General features: G+C 34.3%; 3 protein-coding genes and 1 long non-coding RNA gene across 5 annotated transcripts; 3 read left to right on the top strand and 1 right to left on the bottom strand.

The window, feature by feature from the left end:
• Positions 1-917: 917 nt before the first annotated feature.
• On the top strand, positions 918-2,768 carry LOC17878420 (ORM1-like protein 3). Its single transcript, XM_006284617.2, has 3 exons — positions 918-1,216; positions 1,325-1,473; positions 2,222-2,768. The coding sequence occupies exons 1-3, from the start codon at positions 1,040-1,042 to the stop codon at positions 2,358-2,360; spliced, it is 465 nt and encodes a 154-aa protein (XP_006284679.1). The 5' UTR covers positions 918-1,039; the 3' UTR covers positions 2,361-2,768.
• A 1,766-nt stretch (positions 2,769-4,534) lies between these two features.
• LOC17878091 (WD repeat-containing protein 44) lies at positions 4,535-7,796 on the top strand. Of its 2 annotated transcripts, none has more exons than XM_006283154.2 (6): positions 4,535-4,811; positions 5,081-6,234; positions 6,325-6,418; positions 6,502-6,711; positions 6,794-6,970; positions 7,063-7,796. In XM_006283154.2, the coding sequence occupies exons 2-6, from the start codon at positions 5,089-5,091 to the stop codon at positions 7,587-7,589; spliced, it is 2,154 nt and encodes a 717-aa protein (XP_006283216.1). In that variant the 5' UTR covers positions 4,535-4,811; positions 5,081-5,088; the 3' UTR covers positions 7,590-7,796. The 2 variants fall into 2 exon arrangements, with proteins under 2 accessions (XP_006283216.1, XP_023635450.1); XM_023779682.1 differs by lacking the exon at positions 4,535-4,811 and adding an exon at positions 4,870-4,990.
• A 717-nt stretch (positions 7,797-8,513) lies between these two features.
• LOC111829473 lies at positions 8,514-9,479 on the bottom strand. The gene is made up of 2 exons (XM_023778564.1): positions 9,450-9,479; positions 8,514-9,350 (listed from the first exon to the last, which is right to left on the bottom strand). Exons 1-2 carry the CDS (start codon positions 9,477-9,479, stop codon positions 8,514-8,516), a joined length of 867 nt encoding a protein of 288 aa, XP_023634332.1.
• A 4,407-nt stretch (positions 9,480-13,886) lies between these two features.
• Positions 13,887-14,414, top strand: LOC111829229. Its single transcript, XR_002832728.1, has 3 exons — positions 13,887-13,928; positions 14,202-14,248; positions 14,331-14,414. It is a non-coding gene; the product is annotated as an uncharacterized LOC111829229 (long non-coding RNA).
• The last annotated feature ends 1,000 nt before the right edge of the window (positions 14,415-15,414 follow it).

Raw genomic sequence — 15,414 nt, 5'->3', positions numbered from 1 at the left:
TGATTAAGGAAATATATACATATTATGGATTTTAAATGATTAAGGAAATATATATTCAAAGAAAATCGAATAGGATAATGATTACTTAATAAATAATTCTTCAATTTTTAATATATAATGAAATGACAAAAGTTTATTTATAAAAATCTTACAAATAAAAAGTTATATTATCAAATGTATTTAAAAAATGTTAATATAGATTGATTTGGTTGGTCAAGTTAAAAATTAAAATAGTTTAAAAAGTCAACTACATTGAATATTCCATACTAATAAAACATGGAATGGTTTCTATTAAAACAAATATTAAAATACTCAATGTTTAAAATTTCGATCAAGATCTTTATAAAATATTTGAAATTAAGAAAATCTTGCCAATTAAGCTAAATTTTAGGCATTGTATCTTACAAATAAAGTTAAATATCAAACGTAATAATTATCTTTCCTTTAATATTGAAAACCAATTTTTTTTTTTTATCAACTGAAAAATGAACGATGGAGATTAAATCTCTAAACCCGATTAACATATCCGTTTAGTTAGTTAGATCCGCGTGTTAACCCAGTTAGAAATGATAATTATTTCATTTTGAAACTATAGTGTAAATTCATTGTGTACTTCAGCTTTAATAGTATAGATGAAATGGCCGACAAAAAAATAAAATAAATTTAATTATATTCAATAAAATATTTCGAACTGCTGAAACGGGTACGAGACGGGTCGGAAAATGGTATGGGCCTATTGTAAGATAAAAGTCCAATAAGATGAGTCGTAGTCGTCGCCGTCGTCGTGGTTATATCGAGCGACGCGGTGAGAGTTACTGATTTTAGACTATCATCGGTGAGCCACCCAACCACCTTCCTATTTTAATTTAATGCTTTCTCTCTTTCTCTTTTCTTTTTTAATAAAATCGAAAGAAATAAAATAAAAAGCCCAGAAAGAGCCCAAAAGACTCAGAGACAAAAAAGAAACTTGTACGATTCATCAATCATCATCATCCTCCGATCGCTCTCTGATCTTCCAAATCTCCGGTGATTTAAGACGATGTACGTTAGAGCACTTCCGACGACGGATGTGAATCGGAACACGGAGTGGTTCACGTATCCTGGTGTTTGGACTACTTATATCCTAATCCTCTTCTTCTCTTGGCTCCTCGTTCTCTCCGTCTTCCATTGTTCTCCTGGCATCGCTTGGACCATCGTTCATCTCGCTCATTTCACCGTATTTTCCCGATCTCCCGATCTGTTTTCCTTTCCAGCTTCGATTTTTTAGATTTCTAGATTTGAAAATTTCAGAGTTTTCTTCGTGATTGTTGTTGTTGTTGTCTAGGTCACGTATCATTCGTTCCATTGGAAGAAGGGAACACCGTTTGGGGATGATCAAGGAATCTATAATAGGTTGACTTGGTGGGAACAGATTGATAATGGCAAGCAGCTTACACGTAATCGCAAGTTTCTCACCGTTGTTCCTGTTGTCTTGTAAGTTCCTTTTCTCTCTTTCAAATCTGATCCCTTTACATATGGGTTTTTGTTTGCATCATCTCTTATTTCACCACCTTCATTAAGTTTAGATTCGAAATTGCTTGGCTCAAAGAGATGCTATAGGTTTCTGTATTTGTTGCAGTTTTTGCCTTTAGTTTGTGTGTGGGAGATGCACTGATCTTTAGTTTGCCCTGCTTGTGTTCTCTTACCGAATTCTGATGTATAAAAGAGATGCCTTTGAATTGTTTCTGTGCTCATTTTACCTCTGGTTCTGTGGAAATGCTCTCAATTAGCTTTTTCCCTGTCTCTTTAGTTACAATTGGTTCCTTGGTAAAGCTGCTGTTTTTGATAATCTGATTGGAATTACTATAAAGTATACATTTTGACTCGTCAATAAGTTATGCTTGCATATACACCAGACCTTTTCATTCTCCTCATTTTGAATTTATGTTTGTTGAGTAGTGCTTCAAAAACTTCAGTTTCTGTGTTCAAACCTGTTTCACTGACTATGGTTGGATCAAAGTTCCCTATTATGCTTGATATCAGTTTGTTATAAGGCTTCTTTAGCTAGTACCCTAGAACATTAGATGTGGAGTTAGATCTAGAGATTCATACAAGACATAAGGTCAGTTGTGAGATCGTTGAGTTGAATCTCTCTCAAAGAATGTTGTTGAGTACCTCAAATTGTTGTGCACGACAGATTGAATCTATGTGACCTGAAAATCTGAACAAACAATGTATGTAGGTACTTGATAGCTTCCCACACAACAGACTATCAGCACCCGATGCTCTTTCTCAACACATTGGCTGTATTTGTCATGGTGGTTGCGAAATTCCCGCACATGCACAAGGTCCGCATATTTGGAATCAATGGAGACCAGTGAAAACCTTGAGAGAAAAACAAAGAAAAAGGTATGTGTACTATGCGAATCAGAGTAGTTGGAATGTGGAATCCAATCACAAATGCCATCGTCGTTCAACATGTCTGTACCTACCATACAGACATTGAATCCCAACAGGAGAGAAAAAAATGTGTTATTTGGTCCCCATTCCGTCGCATATTCAAAACCTTTTCTACTCTTTTGTTTTGGGGCTTATAATCAATTCATATTTGATCTCGTTTTGTGGTCTCTTAGTATCTTAATTTGTGTAATCCCAAAACTGGTTACAACAAAAGTTGTTTAGTGAGCAATCATCTAGGGTTTGAATGAATAGTTGGGGGAAGAGAGAATTTATTATATACGCTGTCTTCTGATATATATAGATTCTTTATTATTAAGATGTGAAATCAAGCAATTGTGAGTCTTTTGTTAATTGGTTTGGTAAGTGTTAACTCTCATCGTCGTCGGTGTTCATTATGATGGGTTCAACATGAATGATGGTGTGGTCCTCAAAGGGAGAGGTCATTATTTGAAGAGAAATTAGAGTCTCTCTGGCCCTGACATAATAATCAGTTATAATCCAAATGGCCTTAGGATTTGACACGAGGCCTCTGGAACAATATCGTTGTTTTTAGCATCGATCTCTCAAACAAAGGATTAAAATTTGGAAATTTATGGTCTTTCAATACATCGTCTAATTAAGTAGAACAAAAGAAACCCATAAGTCTAATAGTATGTGTAAACTTGTTGTTGTTGATGATGCATTTTGCATTATAATGGTTAACAAAGACATTTTAGCACACGTGAGGTAATGCATTCAGCTCAAAAGTGAAGATGACAAAATCGTGTTCCCACCACACCACCCAAAATAAATTATCAATAAATAATTAGTTTATTGTTAATATGTCTTTTTCTCTATTTTTTTTCTTTTTGATTAGGTCTTCTTATTAAGTTTATTATTAGTTTATCAATAAACAATTTAGATGACACAAAACCAAATTAAGAGATCGATTGGTAACGACTGTTACTTGTGGCTGTAGAGACTTTAACTTTAAAATTTTGGCTGCAGAGAATTTGGCTGTAAATGCTTTGGCTGTAAAAACTTTTATTGTTAGAATCTGATTGGCAATGAACAACTTTTAAAGTTATGTATGTTATTTTTATTATTATTATTTTATATTTCTAATAAATATAAATTATATCATAAATGAATTTATAAAATAAAAGTATTATTGAAATGGATCTTAAAAGAACAAGAAAAAATGAGAGTAATTAATTTATAAAAATAAAATATATAAAATATATTTATAAACTTGTGAAAAGGTTTTAAATGTAATGGGGATATGAAAAATAAATCTTTTTAATTGACTGAATTTAAAGTCAGTTTTTTGACGCTTTAAGAAAAATGTGAAAACAAAAAAGGAAAAAAATGAAGTGACTTTTAATGCTTTAAAAAAAAATAAAAGCAAAAAATGTTGATTGGCAAATTAATTACTGTTAAAGCTTTAAAACCATTTTAAAGCCTTAAAAGTCATCACCAATCGCCCTCTAAAACAATAGGGGAATGTTTTCGTCTCCATGTGTTATCACCTTGTTTCTAATTGTTTAGTGAGTAGTTGAGTCACATATATGGGGCTGTAATTGACTCACACAACAACTATAATTTTGTGTTCATTTGATCAAATAATCTAAAACAAACAATGACCAATTCAAAAAATGTGGGGAAAAAATGAAACCAATGAAAACATCATTTTTATCCAATCAAAAATGTATAATTTCATTTATCTCAAATGACTAAAACCGTATTTAAATATAGGCGAATAGTACATTTACACCAGAAACAACCGTATAGAATCTATATCTCAAAATCTAAGGATGATTTAGTGTTTCTTTGCTATATTTGAGCCGACCTGCTCAAATGTAAAGAAGAAAAGTAAAAAGTAGGATAAAGAAAGAAAATTCAGCATATGATTATTGAAAGAGAAGTAGGATTAGAAATATGCAAGTTGACTAAGTAAGTGCAATTGTATTGTTTGACCATTTCAAGAAAGAAAGAAAAACAAAAACAAAATTTTAAGAGACAAGAAAGAAAAAACCAAAGAAGGAAAGGATCTTTGTTCAATTTTATTCGTACCCTTTTTTTTTTTCTTCTCTCTTCTTCCTCTCTTCTTCTTCGTACAATCGAAGAAAAAAAGCTCTTAAATTTCCCAAAATCTAGCTTTTATTAAACCCTCTCTAACTTATCTCTATGTCTTAAAAACCAAACCTTTCTATGTTCTTTTAACCTCTGTCTCAAGGAGATGTAACTTGAAAGAGCGTGACTCGAATCGACGCAAGGTTTTGTTTTTTTTTTTTTTTTTGGCTAAGAAGAGTTTTAAACCCTTTCGTTTCGGATCGCAAGAGTTGTTATAACCAGACAAAAGACAACACTAGACCATAATTTTGGTGAAGGATGTAAGTAAAACAATTTTCTATAAACTCATTCGTCTTCTCTCTGTTGTCTTATTCTTTGCTTTACTCCAAAGCAATCTCCTTTTTTGCCTGATCGTATTCGTTTTGAGATGATTTTATCATCCGACCACCTGTTCCTACCTTTGATGTTAAGCGTAGATTAGTTTAATTTGAAAACCATGGTTGCAAATTTTTGTTCTTTTCAAGCAATTGTCTCTGAAATTTTGACTTTTTGTTTTGTCATGTGAATTTTGTGTGTTTTTTTGTGGCAGAAGCTGTGATGGGTACTCAAGTGAACGAGGAAGAGGAAGACTTGTTCTGTGATGCTCGTGAAGAGGTCTCATCTGTTTCTGATTGTATCTCTGAAGTCGCCGATGAATTTGTTCAAGCCACTGGCGATTTAGATCTCTGGACTATGAATCCTGAGAGTGTTAATAACCGTCGGCAAAAGTTTTTCCAATCTATGGGGTTTAGTTTCAAAAAACGAGACTTTGATCTTGATCTTGATCTTCTGGGAGATTCTTGTTCCGACCATATCCCGGTTTCGAAACAGTTAAACTCTGTGTCTGAAACTGATCACAACGAGGAGGAGGAAGAGGGGGAGGAGAAGCTGTTGAGGAATGAATCTACTTCCTCTGGATCCTCTGTTTCCTCTGTTTCATCATTGTCTACTTCTTCTTTGGCTGAGGCATTTAGTTTCAGGGGTTCATTTCAGAACCGTGCCAAGACCATTGATGATCAGATTTTGCTGACGAGAGATTTATCCGGAAATAGTAGTAGCATTGCTGAGGGCTTGAGTGAATCTGGTTCGAGTAGGTCTGATAGCTATGGAGATTTTCAGAACTCTCCAAAGAGTCGTTATGAAGAATCGCCTAAAAAGGGGGCTAAAGGTTGGTTAAAGAAGTTAGGTGTGTTAACTCATATTCTTGACAAAAATGAAGAGTGCACTGATGGTGAGTCAATGGGATCATCGTTACGGAGGCAACTAACTCGAGTGCAGTCTTTTAAAAAGCAGTTCAAGGAGCTTTCCTCACTGTGTGTCGGACAAGAGTTCTCTGCGCATGATGGATCCATTGTAGTGATGAAGTTTTCACATGATGGGAAGTACTTAGCTAGTGCTGGTGAAGATTGTGTTGTGCGAGTGTGGAACATAACGGAAGACGAAAGAAGAGACAACGAGTTTGAAGTGGTGGAGTCTGATTCAAGCTCTAATTGTGTTTACTTTGGAATGAATGATAAGTCACAGATTGAGCCTCTCAAGACTGAGAATGAGAAGGCTGAAAAGAGCAGAGGCTTGTTGAGGAAGAAGTCAGAATCGACTTGCGCTGTGTTGCCCTCAAAAGTCTTCAGTATATCTGAAACCCCTCAGCACGAATTCCGAGGACATAAGGGTGAAATCTTAGATCTTTCTTGGTCGGAGAAAGGGGTAATTCACTTCTGTTATTGTTTTATCATGATACTTTCTTTTAATGGTAAGATGAGATGATGGAACTAACCACTTGTGATTGTGCTGCAGTTTCTACTGTCATCTTCAGTGGATGAGACTGTTCGATTGTGGCGAGTTGGTTCTTCTGATGAATGTATCAGAGTTTTCTCCCATAAGAGCTTTGGTGAGCTTCTTTCTTTATCTGCCTTCTTCAACTTCTGCTTTTGGTATGTCTTCTTATGCAAATTCTATCTTCCTTTGAGACAGTGACTTGTGTGGCATTCAATCCTGTGGATGACAATTACTTTATAAGTGGATCGATTGATGGAAAAGTCCGAATATGGGATGTGTCCCACTTCCGAGTTGTTGACTATACAGATATAAGAGAGATTGTTACAGCATTGTGCTATCGACCTGATGCTAAGGGTGTGGTAGTAGGTTCTATGACTGGAGAATGTCGCTTTTACCATACAATTGGTACGCTTTAACTTTTCGAAATACCAAACTCGCAACTAAAATCATTTGTGTTTTGATATCTTAATCTTCTTTTGAACTTCAGATAACCAGCTGCAACTGGATAGAGAGATCAGTTTACATGGGAAGAAGAAGGTTCCTAGCAAAAGAATCACTGGTTTTCAGTTTTTTCCTGGTGATTCGGACAAACTGATGGTTACTTCTGCGGATTCTCAAATCCGAATAATCTGTGGAGTGGATACAATCTGCAAGCTTAAAAAAGGTTGTAATCAAGTTTCTGCTCGTTCGTTCAATATTGTAAGTGATGCTGTTGTGAGTTTGTTTGTCATTTATTTATGGTTGATATTTTGGCAGCTTCAAGTCTTGGAACAACACTGACGAGTCCAACATTTGCATCATTCACATCTGATGGGAAACACATTGTCTCAACAATAGAAGACTCAGGCATTCATGTTTGGGACTACTCTCAACCCAACAAAAAGGCCTCTTCTCAGAAACCAAAAACCATTAGATCTTATGAGGGATTCCTCTCCCACAATGTGTCTGTGGCTATACCTTGGCTAGGCCAGCAGGGGAAGGAGGACAATTTCATAGCAGATTTGGAAAAAACGTTTGCTCATTTCCCGGCTCCCATGGACTATTTCTCTCCAATCAAAGGAGCAACTACGTGGCCGGAAGAGAAGCTTGGAGCGGTATCAGGTGCGGCTGCAGCAGCGGTTTCAGCAACAGTAAGCATCAGATCCAAGTTGAGGCTCTTAAGGAGTGTGTGCCAGAACGTTAATAGCTCTTCGCCTCACCTGTGGGGGCTTGTGATTGTGACAGCAACTTGGGACGGTAGGATCAGAGTGTTCCATAACTACGGTTTACCAATTCGGGTCTAAAAGACCCTGAAGCAGCGTGTGTAGACTTGAGAGTTGTGGCAGTGTTAGTGCAGTATTCTTTGATTTTGTTTGGAGCTCACCTTAGCCTTAAAATGCACATTAGGATCATGAGCTAAGTGGGTAATCTTTGTATTTGCTTGTAATTTGGTACTATTTGTATAGTGTGACATCTATATATATTTTTTCTTTTCTTGGTGTGTAATCATTTATTATGAAGTTACCACTCATATAAAGAATGAGAATTTGTAGCCAATCGAATAGTTGGTATATCAGAACAACATCTATATATAAGTATGACATTGTAACGTGACAAACAACCTCTTTTGTGTGTATATATTATTATAGTGTTAGCTTAGAGTTGGAGGTAGTCTTCTTCGTTTGATTTGTGATATTTTGAGAATTTGATTTTAATGTCCATCAAATTGAACATTGTGCCGGAGGAATGGGTGTAGTATAATCCATATCGTGCAGAAGTTTAATATGTAATTCGAAATTAGTATTAAGAAAACTAATCATAACAAGAAATTTTTCATCACAAGTATGGATCAATTGTTATAGGCTTTTTCAACATATTCTTTGCACATACTAAATAAAAAGATTACTACACCATTGGTCATCCATTGGTTGCAAGAAATGAATAAATAAATAAGTTAAAATAAGATCGGTCGGCCCTTAGAATAGCGTTTGTTTCCATAAAATTTTAATGCGCTCTTTTATAGTATATACTAGCGAAGCTATTGCATAGTACCACAGTTGAATATGCAACAAAAGCGAAAGTTTTTCATACCATCAAAGATTTCAAGACAAATAAAAATAATAGAACAAAGTAGTGACGTAGCCTAAAAGAGTAAAAGATGCTATAGTGCCGAGAATGATAGGCCTTGTACGAACAAAAATACTAGGCTTCAAATAAATTACACAAAATCAGACTTGCTTGCCCGTGACCGGGTCCTTGTTACCGGAAGAAGAAGCAGGAGCAAAGAGGGCTTGACGCTTTGTGGGAGGCATTACCGGGTCCTCGACATTCTTGCAGTTTCGGGAAATATGATCTTGATTACCAAAGTTGTAGCAAACTTCAGCAGATGGGCAGATCGTACATGGTCCAACACGGTGTCCCCCGCGAGCTAAACAATTCTTTTTCTTCCCGAGTTTGTTCTTTCTAGAGGTGCTTGCATGGTCAGTGCATGGTGCCTTACTTCCAAAAGTGAATGTTGCAGTTGCAGCCTTTCTCATCTTCTCCTCTTGAATATTTTCTTCTATCAGAATAGCTTTTCGGATAACATCTGTTAGCCGATTAAAATCTGCGCTGATTAGATGTATCCGGATGTCGGGTCTCAGTCCCCTTATAAACCTACGAATATCAGCTTTCTCATTGTTGTTATAATCATTATCATCAAGAAGAAAATACAAAAGCCTCCAAAACTCAGACTCATACTCCCTAACGGACATACTCCCTTGTATTAGCTTAATTAAATGCTGCTCAATGGAATCCCTAGCCTCCGGTGGAAGATACCGCATTTTGAATCCCTTTTTAAACTCTGTCCATGTCTTCTTCATATAGCTCACACGCTCGACTTTTTGCCACCAGTGAATAGCATCTCCAGCCAAGAAACGCACAGCAATATCCATCTTCAACTCTGTGGGACACTTACAAAAGTCAAAGTTCTTTTCCAAACGCTTTATCCAGTCATTAGCATCCAAGGGGTTTGCGACTCCTGAGAATAACGGAGTATTCAGAGTCCTCATATAGCTCAAGAATTTCTGAAACACAAGAAGATCGAGTTACTGATCAGAGTCGACAAATATTCAAATGCTTTAAACGAAATCGTAAAAGTAAACACTGACATGCATCGATCTTACCATTGGTTCACCTTCTTGGTCCAAATCCATTCTCTTGTCTCCTTCCTCACTTAATATAGAGAATGATGAGAGATGGAGACTGAAAGAGTTGTATCATCAAAAGGTTATTTATAGATATGTTAATAGAGGAGAATGCTAAACCTAATTAACCTAGTTCCCTAATATACATAAATACATAAATGGGATAGTTATAAGAAATATACTCAAAAGATATCATTTGAGTCCATTATAATGAAAGCTGTTGACAAAAGAAGAAAAAAAAGATATTCTAACTAATTAATTCTAGATACTTCTACACTTAAAACCTAAAATTTCTTTTCTTAAAATGATCAATGATTAAAAATAAATTAAATTAATGGTTTACAATGGCCTTTATTAATTTATTTAAATCGGTTTTTTTTTGTTTTCACGTTTTGGCCGTTCATAGTGTGAATCTTGCCCACTCACACCACTCACTCACGGCCGAACCAAGCCTCGACCATAATCAACTAATTAGAACAGACGGAAACCTAGTGATTAACCGATTTGAAACACTACAAAAAAAATATATATATTCAAACCATTTCAGAAATGTGTCAATCTAACTTAATACTGACCATAAACATCTTTCTAGCATAAAAGAATCAATGAGAAGCATAGAGAATCATACATTTAAGTAGTCAAAGAACACATATTAGACTACTACTTACAGAGAGAGTTGAGGGAAGGGCACTATTACGATCAAATGATCAGGAGATAGAAGTGGACAATGTTGAATTTTTTTTTTTTTTGTACAAGGAACCGCAAGTAACACGTGTGTGTGTTTGTTGACACTCTCTTGTCTTGTATACTTTGAGCAGTGAGTTAAAATTAAGGTTACTGTTAATATCTACTATTGACACATGCAAACAATGTTTTACATGACATTACTTGGGAATCACTTGGGAATTTATCATGTTTGTTCATGAATTTATCAATTAATCAAAGGGCTTCCATTAAGCAAATATACACTAGAAAAAAATTACAGTTAAAGAATTTAATAAATTAACATGGTGGATTGTGATTTTATACAACAACTGTAACAAGTTTAAGTGGGTGTTATTGGTTAGTGGTTTCCATTAAGCAAAATATAACAAATTATTTTTAATCAATCATTTAAATATGAAAGTGTTATTGGTTTTTTTTTGGGAAAAATTAATTGATAATATTTGAGTAATTAGTTGAGTATTTTTCATAACAAAAATACCCTTTTTGTTTTGTTAGAAAAAGTCAATTTTACCTTTAAAAAAAAAATCCAATTATTTTAATCGAAAGTGTATGTACATGTGGTGACATATTTATTTGTCTCCAAATAGACATTTGTCTCTCTATCAATTCCAGTGATTTTAATCGAAAGTATGTGAATGTCACACAACTCAGCTTCTTGTACTACTTTCTGTATTAACGTCAGAATAGTACAAGAACTGCTTCATCTTTTATGTCAGTTCTATCTAGTCACTTCATGTATCATCGCAATCTCATGAGATGTTAATTCATATAGCTTATAAAACTCTGTCAACACTATACTTTCATATTTCTTCAATGGATTATATTATGTGATCTGTCAAATATTGGCGAATCAAAATTTGTATCTTAGCACCATACAATTTGAAAATGAAACAGAGTTTAGGTTGCTAAGGTAATAAAATCAAAGAACATCATGCTACAAAATCGAGGATTTCACTCATGCGTGATCCATTGTTATGCTTCCCACATTTATGTTTCCCTCCTCCAACTCATTCCACATGATAACCAAAACCCTCGAATCCTGTCCTTAAGCTGTAATTCTAATGCTCACAACGATGGCACATTCTCTTTTCTATTTGAAAACATGATTTACCATAATACTTCCAATTACACATGATGAATTTACCAAGGATCATTAATTAGGCATTTAGGCAAAAAAAGAAAAAAACTAAACAAGAGTTTGGACAATTACGTTGTACTTACCTTAGCATTGATAGAATGTCTACTTTTTTTTTTTTTTTTGCTAACTTGTAAATATCATTAAAATGAAAGATGGGTAATACAAAGATTTACCTAGAGTTAGTGTAATCTTGGCAAAAAGAATAAAAACATGAATACAACTTAGTGGATAGATGAATGAAAAGAAAAGAAGCTATCGCAACCAAAGAAGCATTAGTTTCCTCCATTTCTTTCTATGTCGTCGGCCAGATATGATATTACGGATCTCCCTGTCAATACTTCGGAAAATAGTCGGGTGAGGGAGAACTTGGCTGTTGTGCAGGACATTGTTTCTTTGTTTCCAGACCTGAAAAACAAAAGATTGGACCGCTACCTTTCTGAGAGTAGAAGGAGCTTGTGGGGATCGTTGTCTTGTCCAGGAAAGAAGCTCAGCCCAAGTGAGAATCCTTTGTCTTCCTGGCGTGAGTCTCGTGAAAATCTCAGACCAAATCGCTGAGGAGTAAGCACAGTCAATCATAAGGTGATCTCTGGTCTCCAAAGAAGAGGAGCATAAGCAGCAAAGTGATGAACAGTTAGCTCCCCAAGCGTGCACAAAAAGTTGAATCCTCCGGAACTTTTATGTAGCCTCTCGAAGAGAATATCATAGCCTGGTCGGAGGGCACACTTGAGATTCCGCTCAATGGAGTATAATGCATCGAGATCATCATTTGGCTCCATCTCATTGCTTGGGAAATTCTCGAGTAGTTGGATATATATTGAGATATTGGTCAATGAGTTGTTGCACTTGAATGTGATCCACATAATATTCTTTCGCCAATCGAAGAAGTAGCTAGTAACTTGTTTCGATCATTACATGAGAGAGTGGAGTAACCCTAAATGGATGTTAAAGAAAGAACCTAAGAGCAACATTATATGTAGTATGTTAATTAGGGTATCTTACATTAATTTAGTATTAATTTTTAAAAAGTAGAATTTAAGAGTTTTAATTTTGTTTTTAGTTCTGAGAAGTGTTTATTGGTAGGATCTTAAGTTGGGTATCTTAGAAAAAAATTATTTTTTAAAAAAATTAAAAAAATTAATAATTTGTAATTTAATAAAATCTTATAATTATTGCAAATTTAGAATTTGAAAACATACAAAAGAGAGAGAGATTATAAGATAGAAATTATAACATAAAGTATTGTAAATTTAAACTTGATTGCGAGAAAATTTAGAGTGTTCGACCAAATCGTTCTTCAATTGTTCATGCTTAGCTCGATCTCGAAGTCGAGTTCTAACGGCCATTAGATTGACGAGATTTGAAGGCATATTTGTATTATACGAGAAATTCATTCGTGTACTTCCGGCAGTTTCCGTTTGTTGAAATTCAATGACATCAAACTGAGTATACATATCTCGTTCATCTTCATTTGATTAAAAAATATTTTCCCACTAAATATTTATCATCTCAGACTTTATAAAAAAAAAAAAAAAAATCAATCAATCAGAGTCTGCCACGTAGGCGTCTCTTAAGCCACCAATGATATCTTCTCCAACATACTCCAGCATGGGTATCTTAACATTTATTATGTTTTTTGATTAAAATTTAAATGCTATTAATGTTAAGATACACCTTAAATCCTGCTGATAATGTTGGTCTAATCAAGACCATATATATTAAATAACGAATTTTGAAAAAATCACATTTTTTTACAAACAGATTAATATCTTGCAAATTTGTTTTTCAAAAAGTCTTTATGATCATGTTTCAGTACCATCTCAAACAACAAATCTGAGTATTTGTTTAATTAAAGTAATTCAAAAAGCATTTAGGAGTTTCATCTATAAGATGTTAGCATTTTACGAGTGTACGAAGAGGGGACTTAACAGATTTACTCTGTTGCCTGTAAGACTTTCGTTTAGAAAGCAGGGTCACTTCCATTTCTTTGTTGAAATTGTATTCAATTTCCTTATTTGTTTCAATGATTGTATGAATGGTTTTATGTATCATGTAAACTTTTATGGTGTAAATTAATTGATTTGTTGGGGAAAAAAAGAAGATCACTTTCACATTAAAAAGTCAAATCAAAACCAAAATTCCACACTTAAGCTCTTCTCACTACGTAAAAAGTTGGGAGGGTTGTGTAAAGAAAAAAAAACCCGCACTTGAATTTAGTTTTATGTGCACCTAATTATATTCTGATCAATGACTAAAATAATCTAAATTTGGGTTCAAATTAATAATAGGTAAAAAATTGGGTTTAATTTTATATAATTAGATCTGTTTTACAGTTTCAAAATATTTAATCCAAATTTAGAGTTTATTTCCACAAATAGCTCTTCTTTGACTTGGTAAAGAATGGGGATGGTCGTGTGTTTAATCACTTCATATGTATCCTCCTATATTTCAAAATATTGTGAATCAGGACGATGAAGAAGATTATTTTTGGATTATTAAACAAAGATAAGAGTGTTAAGAAAGAAGGCAGCATCAAAACACCATCAAATGAGAACGTTAACTTCAAAGAGTACTGTCTGATGGATGATCAAATACGAGTAAGTGTTCTTAATTAACTTCTTCGAAAATGGGACACAAGAGGCTAATGGGATCCAGCTGTTTGGGTGTTTACGTCATTGTTTTATTTGATATAACCTATCTTCTCTCTTTTGAATCCTCATTGGAATTGCTATTGGTTTTTCAAGTCATCAAAAGTAGGTTTTGTAATTCTAATATCTAGACGGATCGAAACCGAATTGCTCATACTGGAAAGGTTGAGCGATGGACAACTTCTAAGTTCTAACTCCTGAATGTGTTTTATGGGTTGACAGAGGTACACAAACAGCTTAGACTACCTTTATTTGTGTATCAAAGGAAGGTACATATTTCTAGTTAATTGCAATTATGGTATGTTCGTAATATTTTTAATAATTAGTCAATAATATTTTAAATGTGAAAAGTGGTTTAACTAGAGCTGCGGTTAAGGATTTTGATGGAGTTTTTGAGAAAATGCACTTGGCTATCTCACTTAGTCGAAACGAGGCTTTAGACTCTGTATTGAATGATTTCAAAGAGGTAATTAATGGCATAATATACCCGTGTTATATATACATATAGGTACGTATTAAGGTATATATATATGGTATTGATTAGGTTTTTTCTTTAACATCCATTTAGGGTTACTCCACTCTCTCATGTAATGATCGGAACAAGTTACTTCTTCGACTGGCGAAAGAATATTATGTGGATCACATTCAAGTGCAACAACTCATTGACCAATATCTCAATATCCAACTACTCGAGAATTTCCCAAGCAATGAGATGGAGCCAAATGATGATCTTGATGCATTATACTCCATTGAGCGGAATCTCAAGTATGCCCTCCGACCAGGCTATGATATTCTCTTCGAGAGGTTACATAAAAGTTCTGGAGGATTCAACTTTTTGTGCACTCTCCAAGTAGACATTCTATCAATGCTCACGTAAGTACAACGTAATTGCCCAAACTCTTGTGTCTTTTGGTAAGCCTGATTTATGATCCTTGGTAAATTCATCATGAGTAACTGAAGGTATATTAACTTAGAGTCAAAGGCTCGACTAGTAAAAATTTATAGCAAAAGTTTAGAAGCAGCTGGTTCGAATGGTTTTTGGAATGAGATCATTATAGGATATTCAGCCTAAAATCTCTAAGTTATAGTTTTTTAATTAAAAAAAAAAAATTTGGAAGTATTATGTTTTTTTGTTTTTTTTTTTTTATCAAAGGAAGTATTATGATAAAATCAAGTTTTGTTCAAACAGAAAAGAGAATGTGCCATCGTTGCGAGCATTAGAATTGCAACTGATGGACATGCTTCGGGGCTACTGGTAATCAAGTGAACGAGTTGGATGAGGGAAACATAAATGTGGGAGGCATGACAATGGATCAAAGGAATTAACTGTTTAAAATAATACTCTTTATGTATCACAAATATTGATTTTCTCAAGTTTTATTTTGTGATTTTATGTCAATTTTTAGCATTAACTTTTATCAGTTAATGCTAAAAA

This window comes from Capsella rubella, unplaced genomic scaffold (assembly GCF_000375325.1).
Source record: "Capsella rubella cultivar Monte Gargano unplaced genomic scaffold, Caprub1_0 scaffold_7, whole genome shotgun sequence".
NCBI classification, from domain to species: domain Eukaryota; kingdom Viridiplantae; phylum Streptophyta; class Magnoliopsida; order Brassicales; family Brassicaceae; genus Capsella; species Capsella rubella.
This window is presented reverse-complemented; position numbering and strand designations above follow the sequence as displayed.